General features: G+C 38.6%; 1 protein-coding gene across 1 annotated transcript; it reads left to right on the forward strand.

Moving 5' to 3' along the window:
• The first annotated feature begins 38 nt into the window (after positions 1-38).
• On the forward strand, positions 39-27,643 carry LOC119772030 (coxsackievirus and adenovirus receptor homolog). Its single transcript, XM_038268290.1, has 8 exons — positions 39-102; positions 199-299; positions 3,897-4,072; positions 10,022-10,226; positions 12,049-12,201; positions 13,724-13,846; positions 18,703-18,844; positions 26,877-27,643. Exons 2-8 carry the CDS (start codon positions 200-202, stop codon positions 27,091-27,093), a joined length of 1,116 nt encoding a protein of 371 aa, XP_038124218.1. The 5' UTR covers positions 39-102; position 199; the 3' UTR covers positions 27,094-27,643.
• Positions 27,644-27,658: the final 15 nt, after the last annotated feature.

Raw genomic sequence — 27,658 nt, forward strand, 5'->3', positions numbered from 1 at the left:
GAAATAGAAGAGGTGTTTGTTGTAATGCAGCAGTAACACTACACTTCTTTTCAAGTCCACTGACTGCCAACTGGACCCTGTAGCTTGTTTCAGCTATTGAAGGTATGTCATTCCTTATTTTTCATTGTATTGTATGCATCATTTTTGTTGTGTGTGATTAATGAGTGGAACATTTCAAAACTGTTTTCTTTCAAACAGGATGATCATGTTCAGGGAAAGTCGCTCTCATTTAAGGACATATTTCAACCTCTGCAGTCCATTGTGGTTATTATTATGCTCTGCAGCGTTGATGAGCACAGGTAAGGCTACAGGCAAAACAAAGTATAAACTAATACTGCTTTAAAGCAGAATGTTCACTTAACTTGAACTTTCAACCTTTTTTCAAAGATTGTCTAAGCTGATTGTTCTTCTTCACTGCCATGGTCAGTGACCATGTTTTTCTTAAACCATTGCCCTTGATTCTTAGTTGAATCTAGGCAGCTTAATGAAACAATCTAGCATGTGATTATGATTTATTTTATCTTATCATATTTACTCTGCATGCTCAGATATTGTGGTGCAAGGCAGAAATCTGGTCCAGTCTTAAGGCTTTTGAGAGATTTTGAACCATAAAAATCATAACTAACAATTTCCGTTCAAAGATTTTAATTTGAAAAAGATAATTTTCTCTTTGTCAAAATTGAATTGGGGCATAACACTACTCTTTTTAAGAGAGCTGGACCAAATGACAAAGCTGTGTTTGCCAGCCAGTCCAGATACTTCTACCCTCATGGTCATATAATCTGAGTCATGACCAAAAGAACCAGACCCAGGATACAATCAGCTGAAATGAATTCTTTACAGCAGGGGTCACCAACATGGTGCCCACCAAGGGGCCCTCAAGGACCACAAAGGGTGCCCTTAGAGTCTTCTGAAAATAGAACAACTCAACAGTGAGCTTCGTTTGAAATTTCATTGTATTCTGTTGCTCTTCTTTTTTCAATCAGTTCTAGAACATTTCATCATTTAATCATATATGGCATTTAAGCATTTATAGAGATTTCAAAATAAAAATGTCTAAAAGAAAATTATAAATTTAAAGAAACGATAAACATATGTTTATGATGTATGAAGTTTAGGTGAACGTTGACCCTTGCAATTCATAGGTCAGTATTGGTAGCCCTTCCTGTGACTCAGTACCCCTGAATTAGCCCTCAACTGTAAAAAGGTTGGTGAACGCTGCTTTACAGGGTGGCCAGGCTCTCCCTTAGAAATAGGACAAGGAGCCCGTCCATACAGGAGGGGGTAATTTGCACTCATTACAAGTATGAGTACAAATAACATTAGAGTCAAAGGGAATACTGTACTTCCTTAAATAACCCGGTTGGAACTGGATCTAACATAGACGATGAAGACCTAGATGAAGACAATAGTTTCTATCATCATCAAACCAATCTAAACCTGGTTGAGAATACTATGGCTACCTCAGATGCTGCCTGACCTTCCAGAGATAAACCAATCATAGTCAGAGGGGTGCTAATGATCTTATTTTTAATAGAATCAATCTTATTAATAAAGAATTCCATAAAACCATTACTGCTAAAAGTAGGGGGACATAACAGCTGTTCGTCTAGTTTTATCCAGTATTTAGATCCATCTTTCTTCCCTTCAACTCTAGTTAGCTTTCCAGTATCTGCACAGAAAATGAATCTCTAGATGGTATTGGTGCTGTAGCCTCTCTTCTTTAGGTATATCTCTATAAAATAAAGATTTATGGAGTTTACAAATGACAGCATAGTTGTCCTGCCTACAGGTGATCCCAACTGAACTGCAGCTCCTCCAGAGTTACAATCAGCCTTTTTTAGTAAATTTTTTGATTGATGTTCTTTTTGAACGGACTTTCAGTTTGGGGAAAAGGCCACACCTTGGTTTAAACTAGGGATTCCTAATGCTCGTCCTCATGACTCACTGTCCCACATGTTTGAGGATGTTCCCTGCCTCCAAATATATGACCTGGATGTAAAGGTAATTAACAGGCGTTTGCATCATGTGATGGCTGCGGGGGAGATAATGGTCATATGAATCAGGTGTGCTTGAGAGGAGACACACCTAAAACAGGAAGGACAGTGGGCCCTGATGACCAAGGTTCAGAAAGCCTGCTTTAAATATTTAGTCCAACTCTAACAGACCAGGGTTTCTTTCCTCAGCTTTGTTTAGAAAGATCATAAAGCTAATCCTAGCTCTGTTAAAACCTAGATAAATAAAACCCTGTTCAACTTGAGAACATCAGTCTCTTTTTCTTAAGAGGAGCACTTGTTCTTTCAGGGGAAGCAGATTTAAGAAGGTTGCATATGCACCCTCATATGCATAATTTTTTCCCATTATCTCCTGCTTAGTCCTTGTCAGGGTCATGGTGGGGCCGGTGCCTATGCCTATGTGCGAGAGGTTAGTACACCCACATATGCACACACCCACTCTAAGGGGGAATTTACAGAGGCCAATTAACCTAACAGTCATGTTTTTGAAGTGTGAGAGGAAGCTGGAGTACCCGGAGAGAACCCACGCATGCACTGGGAGAACATGCAAACTTCAGGAATCACACCTTCTTGCTGCATGGCAGCAGTGCTACCAACTACCCCACTGTGTTCAACTTTGGAACATCGGTCTCATTTTCTTAAGAGGAGCTCATGTTCTTTAAGGGGTAGTAGAGTTAAGGGGGGTTGCATATTTCCCATTTTGGAAAACATTAAAACTATCTTTCCTTTTTCCTTCATCCTTACTCTAAACTCCTGTTGTTCTTTCACATAGAGCAAACAAATTATTAAAACATTTTTGGTTGTAAACTGAAAACAAAACTCAAGGTGTGTGGGTAATTTTAAAAGCCACTCCTAGGTATTGATTTTTTTTCTTTTCTTTCGGAATTGGATCTTACATTGTGGGATTGAAGGAAGCAATTCACTATGACCTTAGTGTCTGTTCCCTGCTGAGAATCGAGCCTCAGAGAATCTGAGTTTCCCCTACATCACCTCAGCAGCCGCAGCTTCCCAAACAAGGTCTGACGTTCTCTTCCGGAAAGACGGCAATTCCCTAATGTTTTCAAAATTCTACTCTGGGTTGTTTTGTTCAGTGTGGCTCTTGGCAGCACAACAAAGTCTCACTGTTATCCACAAACTACACATTAGTAATTTGTTTAAATGCTGCTCTATTTCATGCATTTTAGGAGAGAAGCATACTTTTACAGAGTGGAATAAAAGCATTATATGCTTTCTTAGAAAAATACTAAACAGAACACTTGAAATCCCTGAAAAGCGCAATTATTTTCCCATGTTTCATTCTCCCCGAGGACAAATCCGAGTCCAATTCAAGCTACTCCCATTATCAGCACTTAGATTTCATTGGTAAGATAATTGTTCAAGGATTTAAAGTCTCTGCCTCATCTGAGTGGGTGCAGAAAGGGTTTATTTTTTTAATTCTACAATGTTGATCCTTTTTGCTTTTTCTCTCAGCTGTCTACTGTTTGGAAGACATTGGACCTTGCAGGGGTTTTGAGGATTACTGTGCTGTAGAGGGTCTTATGGCAGAGTAGATCCAGTGTAATGAAAAGAAGTGGCTTTGCAAAAAGCTCCTTCTGTATCATCTTTTTTATAGATGTATTTTCAGTTTGCAACTCCTAAATAACTCATAATCTCTTTCCTACATATTCACCCAATTTTCTTTCTCTATTTGTGATATTGTTTTAGCAGTTTTCTGCTAGGGAAAAACCTGCTGAATTAAAATTATCTGACCCCAATATTGTCTCAACGGAAAATAGAAACCAACTGTGGCTTAGGGAATCAGAAACAAGACAATGTTTATCTTTAAAAAGAAAAAGGAAGTTTAAATGTGACTAATTTCATAAAGTGTCTGATTTTGCACAGAGCTGGGATGTACACAAGGGCTGAAGGTTACATCGACAGGCCTGCGGACCATCCAGAGGGCCGAGGGCGACAGAGTGACTTTGGGTTGCACTTACACGCTGAGCCAATTAGACACAGGAGAAATTGACATTGAATGGTCTTTGCTCAGTCCGGACACAACAAAAAAGGATCAGATGGTAAGATGCAGGCTGTTTTAAAGAAACTTAATGAAAACACACATACAGTGGACATAATCCTTTTTAAATGAACATTAGCACTCCTCTTTATCCTCTTCTTCTTTCTCCTCCCTCTACTAGGATTCCTCTGTTTCTAGTTACCTTCACTCACTGTTTACTGTCAGTTGCTCCGGTAGCTGCCTTTAGTCCTTGAGTGCTCATCTTTTTCTGTCTATATATTAGTTAGTACACATTCCTTCTTGGAGTAAATCTATGCTCTGTTAAGATGTTTGGAATAAACTCTGTTGTGTCATAATTTAAGGCCAGAAAGCCTCCATATTCTCTGGTTTACATTATGTCAAGAAAGAATATCAATCGAGTAAAATCTCTAAGTGCCACTTTAACTTTGATCTCTATACATTTAGACATGAGCCTTGTTTATTTGGGTTTTTTTATGCTTTCAGCAACCAGGCATCAGTGCACTAAAAATATGCAGCCTGCATCAGTACTTCCACCTCAATGTCTTTTTTTAAACTAATGTCTTCCTCTTAATAGTAAATATTAGTGAAATTGAACCCAAAGGGTTTGTAACATACACTATATTGCCAAAAGTATTTGCTCACCCATCCAAATTATTGGAATCAGGTGTTCCAATCACTTCCATGGCCACAGGTGTATAAATTCAAGCACCTAGGCATGCAGACTGTTTTTACAAACATTTGTGAAAGAATGGGTCGCTCTCAGGAGCTCAGTGAATTCCAGCGTGGAACTGTGATAGGATGCCACCTGTGCAACAAATCCAGTCGTGAAATTTCCTCGCTCCTAAATATTCCAGAGTCAACTGTCAGCTGTATTATAAGAAAATGGAAGTGTTTGGGAACGACAGCAACTCAGCCACGAAGAGGTAGGCCACGTAAACTGACGGAGCGGGGTCAGCGGATGCTGACGCGCATAGTGCGAAGAGGTCGCCAACTTTCTGCAGAGTCAATCACTACAGACCTCCAAACTTCATGTGGCCTTCAGATTAGCTCAAGAACAGTGCGCAGAGAGCTTCATGGAATGGGTTTCCATGGTCGAGCAGCTGCATCCAAGCCATACATCACCAAGTGCAATGCAAAGTGTCGGATGCGGTGGTGTAAAGCACGCCGCCACTGGACTCTAGAGCAGTGGAGACGCGTTCTCTGGAGTGACGAATCGCGCTTCTCCATCTGGCAATCTGATGGACGGGTCTGGGTTTGGCGGTTGCCAGGAGAACGGTACTTGTCTGACTGCATTGTGCCAAGTGTAAAGTTTGGTGGAGGGGGGATTATGGTGTGAGGTTGTTTTTCAGGAGCTGGGCTTGGCCCCTTAGTTCCAGTGAAAGGAACTCTGAATGCTTCAGCATACCAAGACATTTTGGACAATTCCATGCTCCCAACTTTGTGGGAACAGTTTGGAGCTGGCCCCTTCCTCTTCCAACATGACTGTGCACCAGTGCACAAAGCAAGGTCCATAAAGACATGGATGACAGAGTCTGGTGTGGATGAACTTGACTGGCCTGCACAGAGTCCTGACCTCAACCCGATAGAACACCTTTGGGATGAATTAGAGCGGAGACTGAGAGCCAGGCCTTCTCGTCCAACATCAGTGTGCGACCTCACAAATGCGCTTCTGGAAGAATGGTCAAAAATTCCCATAAACACACTCCTAAACCTTGTGGACAGCCTTCCCAGAAGAGTTGAAGCTGTTCTAGCTGCAAAGGGTGGACCGACGTCATATTGAACCCTATGGATTAGGAACGGGATGTCACTTAAGCTCATATGTGAGTCAAGGCAGGTGAGCAAATACTTTTGGCAATATAGTGTATCTGGTAAAGAAATCAAAGGCTCTCTCTGCTTAGAACTGTGATTTAGAAATTAATTATATTTCTTCAGTTGTACTTTTAGTTTAAAACCATAAAAAAGATGGTTATTAACATTTAAAAGAAGCTGCATCTAAATCATTTATCTCTTTGAGTGAAAGGAATCCGGAGGAGTCGTGTTATGCTGAAGTTATCTAAATGTCTTAAGGCATTTATTTATATCATTTGTTCATTTTAACATCACATATTTGCTTATTTTTGTTATTTGCCCACATAATCAAATGCATATAGGAAGAAAATATTTATTTTTACCTACATTTATTACATGATGAGTTTTAGTTGATAAAACTGTAACATTTCCACCAACAGCCTAATTTTAAATTAAAAACACGATCCAAGCATTATCTTCCTTCTTTTTATGTGCAACTTGGAAAATAAAAGTGATGTGTCAACTGCTCCCAAAAGTTAATTGTTCAACTATTATAATGGCTGTGATTTTGTAAAGCCAATTATGCTTCTTTTCTTCTTTTCACAGACTCAAATAAACACCTTAAGGCTCAAATAAACTCTATATATTCACCGCTTATATTTTGATAAGCACAAACACTTTCTCTCCCTCTAAGTTTTGGCTTATTTTCAGCTGAATATACAACTTTTTGGCAGGATTGGTTGCGTTAATTTACATTGGTTAGCTTCCTGGCACAGATGTATTTAGTGATTAGGCTGAGACTAAAGCTGTGTTCACACCAAACTTGCTTTTGGTGTCGAGGCGTCTGATTTACATGAAAACTCTATGGGGAACGGCGTTGAGATGTCTGGTGGCGGGTTCCAGCATTGGGAGCGTCGCAACTTGGCGTTCTGACGAACGTTCAGAAAATTTAACTTTTGCTGCCGGAGCATCAACCAATCAGAAAAGCTGATCCAGGAGGTTTTTGGAGAATATAGCACCACATGCAAGCTGTTATCGCTTCTGCAGAGCTGCTGCATGTGGAAAAATAATTAAATAAAGGGGTTAAACTCCCAAGGGTTAAAAAAAAAAAAAAGCTGGAAGAATGGATTATTATGTAAGCTACAAGGAACATAGGCCGAAGTTTAATCATTAATACGGCACTATGGTGGTGGTGGCACTGACTGATTTGCTGCAAGCAGTATTGATGCATTACATAAAGTTGATTAAATACTAGAGAATAAGGACTAGTTCCAACTGACTTGTCTTATACCAACAGATGAAGCTTTAGAAATGTTATCATCAGAAAAACAGTCGACCCCTGGTCTGTGGAAGCATTCAACACAGCCTTTTATTTTCCAAGGTTTGCCTTAAAAGACGGAAAATAAAACTAGGATCATGGGTCTAATTTGAAATTAAGCTGTTGGTAGAAACGTTACAATTTTATCAACTTAATCCTATCTGGTCCTACTTGCTTGTGATTACATGTGTAAATAACAAAAATTGGTTAATATTTAAATAGAACAAAGGTTTGAAAGAAATGCCCTTACATTGGAATATGTCAACACTACAAGAAATATGTTGCATGTTTCTTTTAACTTCAAAACTATTTAAGGCAGAGTTCTTTATTTCTTATCCCCATGATCCAATATCCGGTATGTTTTAGATGTGTCTCTGCTCCAAAGCACCTGAATAAAATGATTATTTTCCCTTCCACAACAGCAACCAAGGGACTGATAAGAACTAATTTATTGACTTCAGGAGGCAGAGAAATGCCTAAAACATTCAATTCAGTTCCTCTTTATTTATTTATATAGCGAGAATTCATAACAAATGTGATCTCAAGGCACTTTACAGAGACAAATCAACCAACCGTTCAATCAACGTTGAACGCATCAACTCATTGATTCGAAGACACCAAGCATGCTTGTAGCAACAGTATCAACAAGACTGAAGAACCCTACCTTAAGGTTTTAGCCATGGTTATGAACAACAACTTAAAATTTCTTCTCACTAGTTTGGGAAATACAGTACTGTTAAAAAAAAATCTATCTTACAGCTTTCCTGGTAAGCAAATTGAAATGTTACTGGATAAAAACAGATCTGTTTTCAAATTAATTTGAAAACATTCATTTGACGATATAAATGAGAGGTTTCAAAAAACAACTAATCATATCTATAATTCAATTCTATTCTTAGGAGAATGAGCTAAATCTGAGTGAGTGAGTGAGTGAGTGAGTGAGTGAGTGAGTGAGTGAGTGAGTGAGTGAGTGAGTGAGTGAGTGAGTGAGTGAGTGAGTGTTACAGAGTCCTTTGAAACTTTTCTCACAAATTTCCTCCCAAACACCAAGGCCCAATCCAAAACCTGCCCCTAAACACTACCCCAAAGCATCGACCCTCTGTTTGCAAGTTCTCACAGAGGCTCTGCCATATTAAGGGGTAGCAGAGTTAAGTGGGGCTGCACCCTAACCAAGTAGTGGTTAGGGTGAGTGGACCTTAATGTTGACTCCCTTGACTAGGGAGTCAACATTAATACAAACTGGCTGGAATTTGGCAGCTGGTGCAGCGGCACAAATGCCAGTGGAACCATCTGCACAGAAATGTAAGTTTCTCTGCTTTGCTACATCTTTGGTGACAAGAAAAATTACAAATTTGAAAAAATAAAAAGAAAAATTTAATCCATATATATGCCCCCTACATGCCCTTACAGTTGTATAATATAAAAGCTTAATATAAAGCAAGTAACATAAAGCTTAAAGGAGCTTGACAAATGTTTCAAATGTCAACATATGGCACATGGGGGGTGTCTGCGTTGCCATGGCGATGGCTGCTTTCCTTTTCGGGGGAGGGAAGAAGCCACCCCATTCCAATTCATATATCCTTCAACCTCAATCAAGTCACCCTCAACAGCTGTGATGGTGACTTCATCGAGAGTAACATTCTACGGTGAAGGCCAGGAGCATAGGGGGCGGTCAGGGAGCGGGCCCAAGACTTTTTATTAAAATATCCTATGGACTAAAACATTTTATGGAGTGGTGTATTTTTGCTTCTTTAGGACCTAAACTTTTAGTACTTGATTAACCATAGAATATGCTGTCTACCAGAAATTGAATCAGAGTCTGACCTTATGCTTGAGCGTACTTGCATCATGTAGCAAGACAATGAGCCTAAGCATACTAGAAAGTCCCCAAAAAACAAGGTTTCAGGATGGCCTAGTCAAAGTTTATTCTTGAATTCAATTAAGATGCTTAGACGTGAAACAGATCTATCATGAAAAATAAAATCCAGTGTGCCCAAAGAAGCAATTCTGCAAAGAAGAGAGGTCAAACGATATGTCATGATCAGCTCTAGTCTGTAAATGCCTCTAAGTAATGCTTACAGTTTTTGAATTTAGAGGCAATTGTTTTTGACTTTTTTTTTCAGGGAATGAAGGCTTCACAAGATCTATTTTTTAGATGTTTGTTCATTTATGTGTGTTATTGTTTTCTGATTGCAGAAGTAAATGAGAAATCTGTGAAGGAGATAATATTTATCACAGCTCTCAAGCCTCACTGTCCATTGAAACTGAACAAAATATCATCATCTTATTAAAAAGATACTTAAACTAGAAACCTGTTTATATTTGCACAGTCTTGACATTGAAAAAGCACAACAACACAGTATTCTAAGAAATATTTCTTTGCATACTTAATTTTTCCAATCCGTGAATCTGCAGGGAGCCTTCTGCCCATCTAAAAAGGAGCAGAAAAAGTCAGTAATTCAAAGAAATCCATTAGCATTCCTTGTGGGTTGCCTTTTTTGACCTGCAGATACATTATAGATTTCCATGAGTGGCTTCCAACTAATTAAGCAAAAATACATTTTTATCTAGCTCTATTTTACCCCAGCATGTTTCTAGCTTTGCCTCTTGTTTGGCACAGAGAAAACACTGACTGTTTCACTGCTGCTTTGTGGGACCACTGATCCCTGCTGTCTGCTTGGATCTTTGCCAGTGTGAGTGCAGAAGCTGGACTCTACAGTAAACCTACCGTGAAACTAGAACAATGAGCATAAAGAGATTTGGAAGAAGATCATTAAGTTGCAGCTGGTAGTGTATTCTGACCACCAGTTAAGTGTTTGCTGAGGGTTTTCTTTTCTTTTACCTTTCTCTTAAATACATTTTCTATTTGTATTTTTCCATCAGCTTCTATCATACACCAGCGGCACCAAGTACTACCACGGTGGCTCCAGAGATGCTGAAGGCTTCAGCTTTGCTGCAGGCGATCCCTCCAAGGGGGACGCTTCTCTCTCCATCTTTCAGCTGTCATGCGTTCACAGCGCTACCTACCAGTGCAAAGTGAAGAAGTCACCTGGGGTCGACACTCGCAAAGTGTCACTGGTGGTTAAGGGTAAGACCGGACATTGACCTGTCATGCAACTGCATTAATTATAGGAGTCACTTTTAACTCTAGAGTTTAAGAGGATGTGAATAAAGAGTTATTGGAGATGTCACATCATTGCTGCATTTGCAGTTTGCTAAAATAGACACTTCTTACATTGCTTGAAATAACAAACTTGTGATTAGCTTATTGACTAATTGGTCACTACTGGTGATGATTTCTATCTTAGGGGAAATAGAGTAAGTGTAGATGAATTATCCTTCTCAACTTCATGAATTTTGTGTTACATCCTGTTGAACAAACACAATAATCCATTTTTTTTTTGGTATCTGCTTATTCTCGTAGTTTGCTTACATCCTGGACAGGTTGTAATGTCTTCACAGCCATCAGTTAAGCTCCCAGTCAAATAGAAAAAAAAAAAGCTAATTTTTAAATGGTGCATGTTTTCAGTATTAGGTATTGGAGCCTAATTATTCTGTGATGGATTTGATCAATCTTGAACAATTTTTTGTCCTTTACTGCTGCTTTTACGACACAAATGTGGTTGTCAAGAATGAAAGAAACAATTTTTGTAATTTTGGGAGAAAAACTTTGTTTTCTAATTGTTTTTCAACTTTGTTTTGTTTGGCCTTCTGACTGCAAGTGTCACAAATTACAAGGAGCACAGCTTTTGATGTTGTTGCTGATAAATGTTATAATTATTGGTCAGATGATGAACCAGCTATTTGATTTTAAACACACTTTTGTCTTGTCTATTACCTTTTTTTTGTTCCTCTTTCCACCCACTCAAAATATGGATAATTGTAATTTCATCACTGCTTTTGAATTTTTGATCAAGGTTGTTGTTTTCTTTGATTTTCTTAAACAAAGTCTGACTCTACTATTTGTTCAAAATACTTAAGCGTAGGTTTTCACTCTGTTAGAGTTTAATGTTTTTTATTACATTGACCTTGATCAACTGAATAAAGAAATAAAAAATGCTAAAAAAAAAAAAATCAGAAGAACGATGAGATAAAAGGTTCTAACTAAATCTAAAGATGTCTGCAGGAAGGTTTGGAAGTGGCCTTAAAGGAAAGCAGTTCTTTTAGGTAAATGTTCAGATTTGAGGTCTTTTCTTTACTGTTGCTACAATTCTGTTGTGTTCAATAACTATTGTGATTCTGACTTTAACTTCCAACTTCTTTGAAAGGCATCAATTCAAAGAAAGTCTGATGTTAATAACAAGCATTGGCAGCCACTTTTTTCTAAACTAGTGATTAAAGGAAAGCTGCAAATTAACAAGTCACTTAGCTTTTGGTCTTTGTTAAATTAGGAGGTTATTAGATTTGCTTCAGATTGAACCAATACCTTTCATTTTGTTTTCTTTTGTCTTCTTTCCTTATCCTTCCTATGTCTGAAAGTACTATTTTAATCACATAAACATTTCATGGATTATATATTTCATGTTTGAGTACAAATATATACGATTTGTTGTAGAAATTTATATATAGAACTGCAGCAATAAAAGTTGTTTCATTTTTTTGCTCAGTTTTTCCTAGCCCTTTTCCTCAAGGACCCTTGTTTTGCATGTTTTAGGTGTTTCCTTGTTGCATTACAGCAGAAAAACAATGGATGATTAACAGGCATCTGCAACAGTTGATTGCAGAGGAGGAGCCCTCATTTGAATCAGGTGTTCTGGAACGGAGACATATCTAAAACATGCAGGGCAGGGTTCCCTGAAGAGCAGGGTTGGGAATCACCGCTCTAAACAGACTCCGCTGTATAAATTAACAAATGCTGAACTATAAATGGCAGAGAATGCAAAAATGACCCAGTGGTTTTCTGATCGCAGTGAAGCCATCTGTACCTAAGTGTTGGCAGGAGGGAGGGGAGCTCATCGGTGAAGCTGTTTCTCTGCACTGCCAGTCTTCTCAAGGGTCAGCTCCCTTAAAATACAAGTGGCAGAGAGAAAGTAAAGACCCCATGCCTCCTACTGCCACACAGAGTAAGTCTGACCTCTGTTGATTTCATCATGTTACTGCACAGGAAGTATGTGTGTGCCTCTCTCTGTGTGTGCAGCCTTTGGAAAAGGAGGCTCTGTGTTATTGGATCCCCTGTGCACTAAATCGAAGCAACCATTGTCTTCCTGACTCCACAATAGCTGCCTATTAACTCTCCTCTGAAAGGGATTTACTGGGGTTTTTACAAATTATTGACATGATGATTCATCCCGGAGAAAATATGAAGGAATAATGATTTGCTCTCTCCAGATGTCCGTGCAATTATCTTTGGTGGACTTTGGTTTATCAGCTGCAATCATTGGTGTTTTCTCCCCATGACAGATTTAGTGAGTCCTTTCCATTATTTGTTATCAACTACAGTTTGTTCCTGAGATATGCACAAAGCTTGGCCTTTTTTCCTATTGTAACACAACACCATCAATAATTGATTTTTCTCTAAAGAATTTCATAACGTTTTAGCCTGTGACCCCCAATATAATAAACAATATTTGGACCTGGCAACTCCCTGAAAATACATCTAATGTCCCTCTTGTGTAGTAATATAAGTATATATATTTGAAATAAATGTATCCCTTTAAAGGACATTCAGTTATTATTTTTTATATTTTTAATTTTATGTAAGATTAATTCAATTCAATTCAGTTTATTTATATAGCACCAAATTCACAACACATGTCATCTCAAGGCACTTTACAGTTCAACCAGATCATACAGTCAAATTGATACAAAGTTTTCTAATCTAAGGAAAACCAGTTGATTGCATTGACTCATTGATTTTGAAAATTACCTGGGTACCCTCAGAGTTCCATATTGGAAAATTTATTTTGGCATGATTTTTAGTTACAGATAATCAAACAGTGAGATATACCTGGGAAGTTGATGAAAATTACTCAAAAACATCTTTACATAATGTTTTCAATTGTTATGCGCTGTCTCATGACGCCATTTTTGATTATTTACTTGCCCCCCTTTACTTTGTTACCTGTAGATAAAGTCCAGCCTGGCCTAACAAGTCACACTTAAACTGAAGGTTGATTACGAGAAAGCATTTGCTGGGGAAAAAAAATGAAAAAAAACTTTTTTCTGCAATTTTTCACACGGCAAGGAAAAAACAAGACATTTGAAGGAAAGTGCTCTGGTCTGATGAGAGAAAAGTTTAACCTTTTGGTCTCTATACAAAAATGCTGTGTCACTGAAAACCAACAATCTAAACCCACCATGCCGTCTCTGAGAAACGGTGGTGACAGCATCATACCTTTTTGAGAGTTCTCTTAAATGGGGAAAAGGAAAGCAGAATTGTTGATAGGTAGAGGAATCAAATGAAATCAAATACAAGGTAACACTGAAAACAACAACAATAAAATACTTGTAAGAGGCTACAATAGACTTAAGGCTGGGGTAAAGCTTAGCAAGGAGGGGCTCATGCAAATGATGTTTCCTTCATTTAGACCCATTTCAGCAGCTTATAATGACATAATTCTCTGTATGTGGCCATGTGCATTACAGACAGTGAAACCGGGGAGATGAGAATCAGCAATCACACACAGAGATTTGTGGGGATCTACCTTTGCGAGGTGAGCAATGCTGTTGGAGTTGAACGCTGCAAGATCAGCCTGAGAGCCAACAAGCGTAAGAGGAAAACACAGACACACACAAACACACAGCGCAGCATGATCCACACATTAAATCATTAGGGACCCTGATTTAAAGAGCCTTTTTCCCAGTTCTACAGCTTTGCTGCAATCTTCTCATGGCTCCATTTAGGTAGCATGTGGCACTCTGGGACACAAATGCGTCATTCCTAATAGCAGTAAGATGTTACTTTTAATGTCTAGAAAAAACTGTACTCATGTAATTTTCTTGCTTGCATTTCATGTTGGTGTTTCTCTGCTGTTGAGTCAGAGAGTCACTGAAGAGTAAAGCCAAAATGAGTCTGCCTCCTGTTGTTTATCTATCATCTTCTGCAGTCTGCAGGAAACAAGAAAAAGGTACCAGCTGAAAATAAGGACAAATCCAATGGAGGTGCAGCATACGGCTATACCATAGCAGACCTAGTTCATTTGAAAAGAAATCCAGAATTACCCGTTAACAATAGTTCTATTAAAATATGCGAAGAGCCTTGACTATGGTAGAAAGCATGAAGCTGTGTCATAGGGGATAAATGTGGCAACTCAGAGCTCCAGCAGGGAAGAGACTCAATGATTCAGCTTGCTATTCAAAGAAAGCTCATCTCCTTTATATTAATACTCCGATAAAAAAAAAAAGCCTGCATTGTTTTGGAATCTCTGTCTTTATGTGCCTCGTGATCCGTGGAGCGAGCCACTGACACCGGCATCTTGTCGAGTCCTTGGCTCCTTGACTCAGTGCTCAGATTTTTGGCTCCGGGCAGCAAATAATTCATTTTCATTTCAAGCTCAGGCTTCTGTTTCAGACCAGAGGTTCCTGCCCTGCAGCTCAGGAACGCCGCCAAGGGGTTTGAGGATAATCAGCAGGACATTATGGAATGAGTTTGTTGCATAACTTTCTTTTTCCTATTACACATTTCTCTCCCTCTCTCTCTCTCTTCTGATGATTGTACCTTTGTGAGCATTGAACATTTTATTGAAATAACACAGACTGAGGTGTTTTGTTTTTTTATGTGATCTCCAAATACAATCGATAAAGCATATTTCATAACCACCACCTTTATCATCGTAAGGCTTCAGGTACCATGTAAATCTCTTGCATCACATAATCAACAAAAATACATGGTAGCACAGTGCAAATTGTAAAAAGGTGGGGCTGGTTTGACACTTAATTAAGGCCTAGACCCCCTTTCAAGAGGAAGGGAATGGGGGTATGATATATTTTTTAATACCGTGGTATATTTGTTCAAATGTTCACCTTAATTAAGCAAGCCAAATAAATAAGTTCACTAGTTACAAGTTTCCCTAAATGTCTGCATGGACGCCACATGGAGGGGAGTCGAAGACAAAAATGACATAATTTAGCAGCGCTTAACTTGCGGACGCTTCAATCAAGCCTAAACCTGTTATCAGTTTAATTTCACACTGCTGCCAGTCAGACACAAGGGAAACTTGTGACAGATTCAGCACCACAATTAGCTGTAAGTGGTTAAATACATGCTTCTCTCTTGCGCCTTACTTTGAGAATTTATTAATTCTCCAAAGGGTTTGAAAATCTAATACTTTGGTGGCCAAGAGCTCATCAGAGATGAAGAAAAATGAGCTGCAAACACAAAGGTCACAGACTTAAAAACCAGAAAACTAAAGAAAAATGCTTCTAATACCAATTGATAGGGTGTATGTTTGCACAGTTTGTAGCATTGTTGCCTTGCAGCAACAAGGTCCTGGGTTTGATCCTGGCCAAGGGTCTTTTTTTTACCTGTGGTTTTAGGCTGAATCCCAAAAAGGTTCCTAAATAACCCATGTTACTGTGTCAAAGAGGCAGGTGCTCTTAGGTTGTTTCCCTGCTGAATCGCCTGGGGTCTGTAGTGGGATGTCTGGTCTAATCCCAGTTGTAATGTCGGAAAGTCAGTTGGTCATTATCCATTACTTATTTTACCTCAAAAGGTTGTCTAAAGAGCGAGAAGGTGGAACTCAAAACTTCATCTGTTTTGCCAAAAAGCTTTGATATTTTAAGTTGGGTTTTATGCTCCCAGCACTGCAATAGGAGATTACGGGTTGGATGCCATCAATTTATGGCGATTTGCTTTAAGTTGTGCCATCATCCACGTGTACAACTCCTACATGCAATAAATATTTGTAATTATATATAAATATACAAATAATATATATTATATATAAATATTATAATTATAAAGTTAAAGTATACATTTTTTGTACATGTGGAATACAACTTCATTAATAACATTTTGACTAAAACCAACTTCTGTTTGTGCTCTAGGTACGAGATTTACCTATTATAATAAAATATACATAACAGTTAGCTATTGTGAGTTAGTCTTACAATTATAAAGCAACAATTCTGGTCAGATGCAGCTTGATAATAATTATTTAAACTTTTTTAAGTGGAGTGTTGGCCTAGTAGTTAGAGCATTGCGCTTGTGTTCTGAGAAGGTTGCAAGTACCCCGCTTTGATCCCCATAGCCTCCACTCTGGGTTCCTGAGCAAAACCCTTAACCCTACACTGCTCGCTGGGCACCACACAATGGCAGCCCACTGCTCCCTAAAGGTATAGGTCAAATGCAGAGAGTGAATTTCCCCATTGTGGGACTATAAAGGAATTTTCATTTACATTCTTGATTGGGCCAGATTATTGAAAACCTTTGGTTAGTAGATGTCCATCGTTTGTTCTCTGCCTGATCACCTGTTTCTGAATCTTTTTCTTGAGCCCACTACACCTAAGATTTCTGGACATTCTCCCTCCGTGGTATCGACTCTGTTTCTGTGCCAAGATTCCGGATTCTCACTTCCCCTCTGATCCACCGGCCTGACCTTGTTTAGTCCCTGGACATACTAATTCATCCTTCATCCCTGGAAAACCAAAATCCTCTTCAGAGCAAGTGTCTACATTACTTTGTTCACCAGCATCCTTTGAGTGTCACTAAATTTACTCTCGGAGTCATCTGCCTCCTTAGACATGATGTCACCCCTACACTGAGATCTGCAGTAGAGACTGACATTTTTTCGGGAATCCCACGGGTCACGGGATTCCCGTGGGATTCCTGTGGGATGGGAGTCAGTATTAGTAACGATCACGTGATTGGGAAGTACAGGATTAAACATTAACGGGAGCAAACCAATAGTAACTAAAAAAAACTAGAATCGATGCCAAAAAATAAAATAAAATAGAAAGAAAAAAAATCCAGTACTGGCGCCGCCATCTTGTAGTTTTTTTCCTTGAAGCCTACACTATAATGCGAGTCAAAAAAACTACACGACCCAAAAACTAACAGTGCTTCCGCTCGAGTTTTTCACCCGCGCTCAAAAAAAAACAATGGAGGGACCAACAGTTAGTGGCGAACTCGACTCGAATGGGAGCGGTGCAGGAGCGGGAGTCATTCTGAATGGGAGCGGGATGGGAGTGGGAGTAATTTCACCAGGAGTGGGACGGGACAGGATTTAGATTTCTACTCTGGCCCGGGATCGGGACGGGACACGATTTTTTTCTGTGGGACTGGGACGGGACAGGAGTGAAAATCCACTCCCGTGTCAGTCTCTAAAGAGGACCCTTTAACCGCCTCCTCCCTCTCCTCATGAAGCCTGAGAAGCTTGGTGGCTTTTCTATGGTTAAAATTCAAAATCAATAATCAATCAGGTATTACTCTGATTTCTCATCCTCAGAGTATCCTGTCCTACCCTTCTATGATTACATATTTCAATTGTTCCCTTTTGTTTCTGGATTAATTTTTGGAATCTTACAAAATACTTTGCTATATAGAGATATTCAACATGGAAAGGTTCCCCATAATTAAGTTGGGTTGGGTTCTTCTTTGAAGTCATTTCTTCTCAAAGAGACTTCAAGGTGAAGACTTACAAACTCAGACTTATAGGCAGTAGCCTCTTACTGAATTTCATATATGGAGTTTACACTCATCTGAAGGCCAACAGTCACTCTTTCAGCGATGAAGATGTCCTCACCCGGGATGGGAAGGAACATTGTGTCGAGAGAGTTAAAGAACAAATACTGTCACTCTGAACTGGAGTCAACTCTATCTTGGAACAATAAGCAGTCATTGCAGCAGAAGCGGTCGTTTACCCACTAGCTTAACGTTTCAGAAAACCGACATTAACTTGTTGCTCCACTATGTATACAGCTTATAAAGCTGTATAACTGAGATTCTTTATATGGAATATTTCTAGGAGATGAAACATTTCAAAGATAACCTGCCCTGAGGACATGCTGAACTCTTTGGGGGAGATTGTGCTTTTCTTTTTTAGCTTCGAATTTTGGTTGATTATCCTCCTTTGTTAGATTTGAATATGAAACTGTGTCAGTATGAGTGCAAACGATCATGATCTCACCCAACATTCATGGATTCCAACATCTCACCAGAGTTTTAGAGTTGCCTCTCTAACATTTCTCATTTTTTAACTGCTGTCTGCTGCAGTAAGACTCCAACTGTGCGGTGGTGAAGGGAAGTGACAAACATCAACAGACCTACTTTTGCCCTGAAACTTAAATTTCTAAGTAAAAAAGATGACTGAAATGCAAATGTTTAAAAGCTAATCTTTTAAGGTTTCACACATTCCAAACACAAGGAAGCTGAGAGATGCTGCATGATAAATAAACTTAGACTGTAATGAGTTGCTAAGATTAACATTAGTGCCATGGAAATGCTGCTTTTATTACAAAGCAAGACAGAAAAAATGGGAAAGTGATATATTATTCCCAGGCAATTTATTTCACAGTTAAACTAACACTATCCAAGTATCAGCAACAAACCCACAGCAGACGGACTAAAAATTTATTTATCAGAGTGACTGATTCTGTTTTGGTTTTTTTTTATGCTGGGTTTGCAGCTCCAAATAGAGCGGCAGTGATTGGCGGCAAAGCTGTGGGGTCGCTTCTCCTTGTTCTCATCCTCCTGTTGTTCACTGGGCTCCTGTGCTGGAAGCTGAATGACAGATATCATCATGACAAAGAGTTCTCCAACGAGATCAGGTAAATCCTCACAGCTCGTGCTCCAAGAGAAGTTTGCAGAGTTAAAAGTGATAAGTAGACAACTAAAACCTCTACGAGAACATGATGTACCCTCACGCCTTTTGTTAATTCTCATTATAAAACAGGGAAGCTCTTTGAAGGAAAACTCTCGGTGATGCTGAGTTTAGTATGCTGGGTATAAACAGAAAAATACGAGCCAAGTAAATAAGAAAAACAATCTTGATCAAAAACAACACTAGCAAAAAAAAAAAAAACTACGTAGAAAGAAATTCAAACAAAACAACAGGCAATTAGAGCCATGCTGGAAGAATATGTAAAATAAAAGCAGATGCATTGAGAAATATAAGTTGCTCCCTAAAGAAAACAACTCTGGACTTCCCAATCAGGGTTCTGCCTTTAAAACTGTGGATCCATAACGTAAAAGCTATTTTTTTTTTTGTATGTTACAATATAAGATGATGCAAAAAAAAAAAAAACGATTCAGTGTCAAAAATGAAACCCTGTCAGGGTTAAAAACTACATGTGGCAAAAAGCTAACTCTGTTTTAGGATAATGGTTAGGTTACACAACTTCAGGCCTTACCCAATTCAGCAAGCAGTCAAAGATCACAGCTATTTTTCACAGTTATTAGTTTTTAAAAGGTAAGACGTTGCAAAAAAAAAACACTTTAGAGTCTACAAAGAGACTATATCATTCTACCTCTAAATAAACTGTGCATTGGTTTATAACATTAAAGGTGGTACGTGACAGAATGTGAAAAAGCTTTGGGGATATATATATATATATACTTGTGCAAGGCAAAATACATTATTCAACCTCCTAATGTAAAGTTTTAGTGGTTTGCAGGTTGTTTAATTCAGTTTTTCAGCATCTCAGTTAATTGTCTTCCTTGGATAATCTATGTGAGAAAACTGGCCAACTCTGTGGCATCATAATTTTCCCTCAGTGTGTTCCAGTCTGAGACTAGAGCCACACTGTTCTTTTATACTTTGGAAAAAGATTTAAAAGAGACATCCAAATTCCCCCTGAGAGCAGAGAGAGGATGTTCCCAGGTGCTGATTTCTAATTGAGAGCTTAACAGCAGATGCACAGACGCCCCAATTGCTTCTCCTCCTTAGGGTCCGCCTTCCCAGCCGTCGACTTTGCAGTCACTAGAAATGTATGAACGAATAATTGAAATGCTGACTCTTCGACTTAGGACGTTTGGGGTCCAGTAGTATTTCTCTGTTTCTGTCTGGGTTAAAGAGTCACAGTCCATGCATAAAACTTTAGCTGTGGCTTAGTTAATTGAATTGAGGCGATTTCTAATTGAATACTAAGGAGGCTAAAACTCCCTTGTAAATTTCGTAAAATTATTGGTAAATTATGCGTTGTCAAACTTCAGAAATGTAGTCATTAAACTGTATTAGGTATGTGCAAAAATGTACTTGTCTTGAGTATGTTGTGCATGAATCAGCTGTTCATTCAGCACTCGGGCATGATCTCCACTCCACTCTGTAGCAGCAGGACGCTGCTTGTCAGCCTCTATGAGAAATCCCTTTGGAGGGTTGAGCCTCAGTCTATTGCTTCCGTCTATTGAGGTAAGCAGTGTGAAAGTAGAGCCCTGATTCGATAACATGTTAAAATACGTCACTTCCAGTGAGGCTAAACCTCTTAGGTGGTCTATGTAACAGGGGCGGGTTGTAAAACTGGTTGCTCAATGCCGATTGCCAAAGACTCTTGAAGACCTGGATGAAATTTTGATTTCAGAAATAGGGGACACAAAAGTATTTTTTAATATAACTAACTTCACCGTGTCTGACCATCCAACCACAGACCCGATTCAGTGAGCTTCTCAGCAGTGACAGTGGTTAAGGCCAATCACACAAGAAAAGAAGGTGGGCCACTCAGCAGCTTGTGATTGGCCCAGACTCGGGAATGCCAGCTTCAGTTTGAGCTGCGGTTTTCCACTTGGCCCTTGTAGTGACTAGTTGTCTATGAAAAAACTTAAAAATGAAAAAGCAAAAAATAAATGTAAATCAAATAGTCACTTGAGGAATAGTGGGTTTCTGGTTTTACGCAGTACAAAAAATTCTCAAAATACGTGAAAAATGCAGTTCGGTGAGTTTATTCCAGGTTCTTCAGGAAAATAAACATGATACAAAAACTCAAAAAGACTACTTGCCACATCTCCTGGCCTGGTTTCTGCCTTTGTGCTCACTTCACCTGATTAAGGCTGAGTGACTTGCCTTCTGAAAGGCCTGGTAGACTGCAGCTAGAAGAGTGGAAGACGTAAAAAACCATAAGCCCACCCACTTTTTACCTGAGCTACCTGGAGTCCATGTATTTATACACCAGACACCCAAACAAAATCAATTAACTAATTAAACAATTTACTAAGAAATAATTGTATTCTAAGCAACTACTTTCAAACAAAAATGCAACAAATAACCAAATAAATTCAAACTAACAAAATAATTTAAGTTCTAAAACAAAAATAGAGAAATAGCTCCTACAGCCCTAGTGCTCAACGAATATCTGTATACTGTAGCGTAACACTGTTGTTGGACAGTAAAATGCGCCGGGGACAGTAAAACGCTGACTGACAGTAGCTAGACAGTGAGGTTTTTTCCTCATGATTCAAAAGGGAAAATTGGTCTTTCAGTCAGAACATTCATCTTTTACTGAACTCTTGCCCTGGTTTCCTGAGTTATTTCAGAGCGCTTCACAACAGCTAATTTCACCCGCTGTAGTGATGTGTTTTAACGTTTGTTAATGCAACACATGACATTTGGATTTAATTTACACTATTGAGCTTGTTTCAGAGTGCAGCAGCCACCGCTGCGTAACAGCAATATTATCTAGATGTAGCTCTCTTTCTTCATTAATCCATTCACTTTGTCCAACGCTTTGATTCTATCCCTGACGGTTGTTAAAGCCTTCCTTGGTTTGAAGGTATAAAACTCCAAAACTACCTTATCCCCTGTTGGTCAAAAATCTCAGCATTTGTATGTCTGATCTTAAAACCTTTCCCAAAAACTGTTAGCTTGTCTTTGTGAGAGGCTGCATATTTCAGTCTGAGTTGTTTTAAAGCAAAAGCTTCTTTCTTTTTAGTCCCCCAGTCATAGACTGTGGAGAGTTCGCTGTCAACAATTCAGCTCCAGAAGCTTCAGGGGAAGAAAAACTGGTATAAACAAAAATATTTATTCCAATATTGACTCAGTTTTGTTTAATTATAAGGAGATTTAAGCAAAGTTTCAACCTGCTATTAGAAGTTATCGCATTCTAGTGTCTTTTTGTAATATAGTTACTTTAAATGTTTTTAGTAATAGCAATATTAGGGCTTTTTTCAAAAACCCCTCAGTGAGATTATGATCCACTAATAAAGCTGCATTTATTATAACCTCTTAAGTATTAATGGTTAGCCCCTTTTTTTACTTTTTCTCTTCAAACTAGCTGTGATCAATTAGATAGCGGCTGCAAAGACTAAAATCAGATTTAACTGTTTTTTTTTTTATGTGAGCAAAGAGTTATTCTGAGGGTGAAGTTCTTCTGTAAGGGACCTAATTATGAAGTGGAATATATGATATATAGCTAACAATAGCTTTTATTCTATAAAGATTTATGTGTTTTTGATAAGCATTTTTCTCCCCAATTTATTAAATTCTTACTTGTCCTGAAAAGATCATTAATATTAAGATTTGTTTGAAAGAAAAACCTGCTATACTGGTCATTTTATTCAATTTATAATTAGTATGGTTTGTGTGAAGAGTGGTTCTTGTGCTTGGATGATTATGCAGATTTCTACACTTCAGTACATTTAGGCAATGAATAAGTCTATCATCATGATTAATTTTCAAGAACGAGAAGCACTTTTTAGAAAACTAATGTAGACATTTTATATCCAGTTTTCTAAAGTATTCCCTCCAGTTTTGAAAAGCTACAACATTGAAAAATAGGCACCATGACATGCATATTTGCTGAGGGGAATGATCTATTACAGACCCTCCTGTGACATCTCTGGAAGGGTTTCTCAATTTGCAAATAAACACCTTCTTACAAAAACTGCTGGAGTTTACATTTGGGGAAAATTAAAGTCATCCCACACACTTTTAAACTAGATGTTAGTATGTGAGGCCCGTCAGTGTGGGAGGCTGGTGTGTATAAGAAACAGGTAGATGCCTCCTTGGCATTGTTTATGTGAAATTCTGTACCTGTAAAAGAAATAGGTTTTGTTCTCCTTACATTAAAAATGTGCCATAGAGAAACGACTGAAGAGCAATTATTGCAAACTTTTAATGTGAGCTGCTGGATCAACAACTTCACTCAACAGGTAGACGCTAGGAAGCCACTTCAAATGGTGTAAATAGGTTTCCAAGTGCTAAATTCAACAGATATTCATCAAAAACGGAGGTCAAAACACTTTACTTTGAAGCTCATGCAAGTGAAGCATGATTTGTACTTATAGAAAAACCACTGCTGTAACCATGGAGACAAGAGTAGCCAGAAGCATGGCTGGCACATGGAGGAACCAGGCACATCAAGACAGTAGACTTGCTCTAACTTAAGTTTGATCACAGAATATATTATCTTAGGTTAAGTGTGAATCAGAACTTTAAATCTGATCACTGATCTGAAGTTTACATTTAGTTAAACCTACTATTCATGTATTTGGATAGTGTTTTTCAACAGATAGAGGGCTTATTAAACAACTTACAGCCTGCAGAGTGGCAGTCCCTCTGTGGGAGAAGCCTAAGTCAGTTATTTTGATGTATGAGGATCAGGGTTTGAATCCTGATTGTGGCAGGAATAGCCTCTGGCATAAAAATTCAGCCAAATCTTTGTCAAAGTTTCAATGACTTGCTAGAGCAATGCCTAAAGGAATCAGCTGAAAGAACTCGCACGGTCTCGCTGAGTTTTTGAGATAAGTCATCCGTGCTCAAGATTGAATCTGGCGTGCATTTAGCTCCACATTAGCTGAAATTCCACTTCAGTTGCATCCTTTTGGGGGGCATATGTTTAATATAATTTACCACCCTTATACACGCGGGTATTAATTTAACCTGGTTGGTTGCTTGGAAACTGAAACCAAAACTTAGGCCAATTTTTCACGGTCAAGAGGTCAGGGCTGTGCAGAAGCTAGTTTGCTATAACAGCTTTGCAGCTGTTTGTTGCCTTTATTCTGCACCTTTTCTATTGCGTGCTTACTTCTGTGTTTTTGCATGCTGCTCGCCCCGGGGTAAAAAATTTGTTTACATGTTAAGCTGCAACTGATAAAAAAAAAAAAGACATTGACCCCTAAACCTTAATGTTAGAGAGAATTAGCTATTCCAAAATCACCTTTTTTTGGATTTTTTTTATTTTGTCTTTACTCTGGAGGAGTTACATTATTTCAATTCAATTCAATATAGTTTATTTATATAGCGCCAATTCACAACACATGTCATCTCAAGGCACTTTGCAGTTCAACCAGATCATACAGTCAAATTGATTCAAAGTTTTTTATCTAAGGAAAACCAGTTGATTGCATTGACTCAAATACAATCCCTCACAATAAGCATGCTTGTAGCGACAGTGGAGAGGAAAAACTCCCTTTTAATAGGAAGAAACCTCCAGCAGAACCAGGCTCAGTGCGAGCGGCCATCTGCTGAGGCCGACTAGGGTTCAAGGAGACAGAAGCAGAGATGCAAAAAGCAGCTGTAAAAGGCGGCCCGGTCCAGGAAACACACAGCCAGGCAGATGAGCTCTGAGCCAGCTCCCATGTCAGAGGATGAAGAGAGAACATCCAGCCAGTCAGTCAGAGAAACAGGACTACACTGGAAAACAGGCTGATCTCCAGCATCTATAAACAAGGGTGTTGATGGCAGGAACATTACAGCTGTTCCCAGAAAAAAAATAAATAGTTCTATCAGACCTAATGTACTGTTCCACATTATGATCTCAGAATAAAATCTATGTCATTATACTGTATATAGCCTACTAAAATCCATAAAGAAGATTAAAAGAGTTATTTACAATAAATTTGGTTTACAGCTTTTAAATTCATGCTATTTAAATAGTTTCATGTTAGAAAACTTAATTTTTTCACTTGTTTATCACAAACATTGCCAACGATGCCAGCAAGTGGCTAGGTTGTTTATAGCTATGCTGATACGACAAGTTACAACAGGGCTCAGGAGTCAAAACAAGAACCTGAAGGAGACCTTGTTAGGATAAAGGAAAACAGATCCAGTTTGGGGACAATGAAAAGTGCAAGCATATTTCACCAATTGTTGGGTGAATGCTTTAAATAAGATATGGGTTGATTTTTATAATTATGATTTGAGCTGGAAACACAATCTTTCTTAAATATGTTTAATGTTAACAAAGAAAAAATAGCTTTTTGCAGATATTGCCTTGATGCATGATGGTTTCTAACCAACATAGATCACAGTACAAATTGAGAGAAATAACTACACTGACATGCAAAAACAAAGGTTAAAATACGCTCTAAGTAGGTTAACCATGAGCGTTTCATTTTGGGCATCTTGTTTCCAGCTCTGAATTATTCCAAGTAATACAACCATCCTCTAAACAGCACCTTCAATACTCTACCTGAGGCAAGAATTTTCCATCTTGATTTACAGAAAGAAGTCTTCATTTTACTCACAAAAATTGGATTATAAGAGGGGGGAAAAAAAACTTGACAAAATCAACCAGTTGTTAGTTGTTGTTTGCTTTGACTGAAAGTGAAAACAACCACCAAATAACATCTATTCCAGCCGGTCTTACCACCGTAACTAAATGTAAAATAGCTGCTGAGTCACTAGAATGAATATAATGCTTCAACAAAGGAGGAAAATCTCTGAAAGGAAGCTCTTCTGGGAAGATTTCAAACATGCTTTCTCAGCTCATCATCCTTCTACCTCCAGAGAAGCATTTTTTAGAAGAAACTCACTAATGTTTGCCCACTGTTAGAAATACAACTAAGAGCATAAAACCAATCTGAAGCAGTTAATTTACGTATATGGCAACATTTTACAAATTTCAGCAAAGGATTTGGGGAATATTAGTTCAGATTGATTTTATTCAAGTTCCCGAAAGTCACATAGCAACATTGTGGTCAAAATCAATTTAGACAACTTCAGTTTTAATAGTTGTTCAATAATGTCAAATTTTAAGGATTAGTGTGATTTGAGGCTTAAAGGAACACGGCTAATGGCAGCAATAGCCCATTAATGCCCTTGTGAAGGGAAAAGCTACAGCTTTATTAAAAGACTCCAGCGCAGTTGATTCTTTCTAAAATAAGCCACCAACAGCACTGGGAATGACTTGGTCTAGGAAATAAACAGCTAAACACAACTATAATGAGCAGGATGTACTTTTATGGGGAATAAAAAATACATTGGCTAGATTAAATGTCAGATATAGCTCCATTAATGGCTTTGACCTGGAAAGAGACACAGTTAAACAGTAAACAAAGAATAACAGGACTTTTGTCTCAAGTTGATGGTAGGAGGAGATTCTAGATGGTTTTATCTTTAAAGGAGATCCAGCCGAACTTAGAATCCCTTAGCCAGGAGTAGAGCTGGAAGTTAGTGGTAGCAGCATCTCCTGAATTGCTTTTCTTCTTAAAACGAGATGGAACCAAACACTGAATCTTTGGGCCAAACTGTTCTCTTTGGATAAGAAAAAAATATGAGTACAGCAATCGCTTCATCTTGTACTTTATCCAGAAAGCGGACTCAATTTAGCAGATAATCACTGGGCAATGAGTTTTCAGAAATTAGACATACTGGCTCCATTAGTGCTCACTTTTCTTTTCTTTACCACTTCTTTTTTGGGGGAGGGACATTTATTACTCAGCAGGAAAGGTGAGTTAAAGCCACTTATTTTTTTATAACAAAAAAATTATCTAAAATCTTTCAATTAATCCCACAAAGTGTAGAAGCTCTTCACTTGGCACAGTTAAATGACAAAATAAAAAAAAAATGGTGCTCAAAGCAGATCCTGTGTTTTGTCTCTTAAAATACTTAAAAGTTTCCTACTTCTCTTCTTTTGGGATGCTGCCCAGAGAAGACGCCGCGCCCCCTGAGAGCCGCCCGGTGAGTCGACATGCAGGTCGTAACTCTGGACAGACCCCTCACACTGGCTACAGTTGGGTGGATCAGAACCAGGTCAGTGTTTCCATCACAGGAAGCAGACACCATCCCTCAAGCTACAGCCTAGGACAAACACCGATCAGACACGGACCGGCTGGATGGGACAGAAAGCACCAATATGCAGTGTGATGCACCAGAATGTTAACTTTGATGATGCTAGTTTCATATTCAGATTTTCAGCATGTTTTTTTTACTGATAATTTCTATGAGACCATGAAATCAGCAACGTGGCCTTATCAGATTGTTGTAACATAAGTGCATATTGTGTAGTACAGTAGCAGCCATTCAAAATGGCCCTTCCCATTCAAACGCCAGCCAAATGACTGCCCACTTTGCTAGAACTCCCAGCAAAATCCCCTCCAACTTCCAGCCACTGGAGTGACCCCTCTTTCTCCTAGGCGTGCTTTCATTGTTATTCTGACTCTACCTTTTCACTGAATTACAGGGTCTGACCAGGAGATGATGCGTCTCTTTAGATCTTAAGTCCAAAAATCATGATATTTTAATACAAAGATTGATTTTTAAAAATGTATTGTTGGACCAGCAATGGCTCCATCAAGGAAAGTAGGAAAATTTTGAATGGCTACTACTGTATAAGGATATACTTCCAGGAAAAATCTTAATTGCCGTTTCTATTGCTTTAAATAAGTAATCCAATTTAACATAAGCAACATTTAACTGAAACATATCTACA

The sequence above is a fragment of the Cyprinodon tularosa genome, unplaced genomic scaffold (assembly GCF_016077235.1).
Source record: "Cyprinodon tularosa strain WSP-4 unplaced genomic scaffold, ASM1607723v1 ctg7, whole genome shotgun sequence".
Lineage (NCBI taxonomy): Eukaryota > Metazoa > Chordata > Actinopteri > Cyprinodontiformes > Cyprinodontidae > Cyprinodon > Cyprinodon tularosa.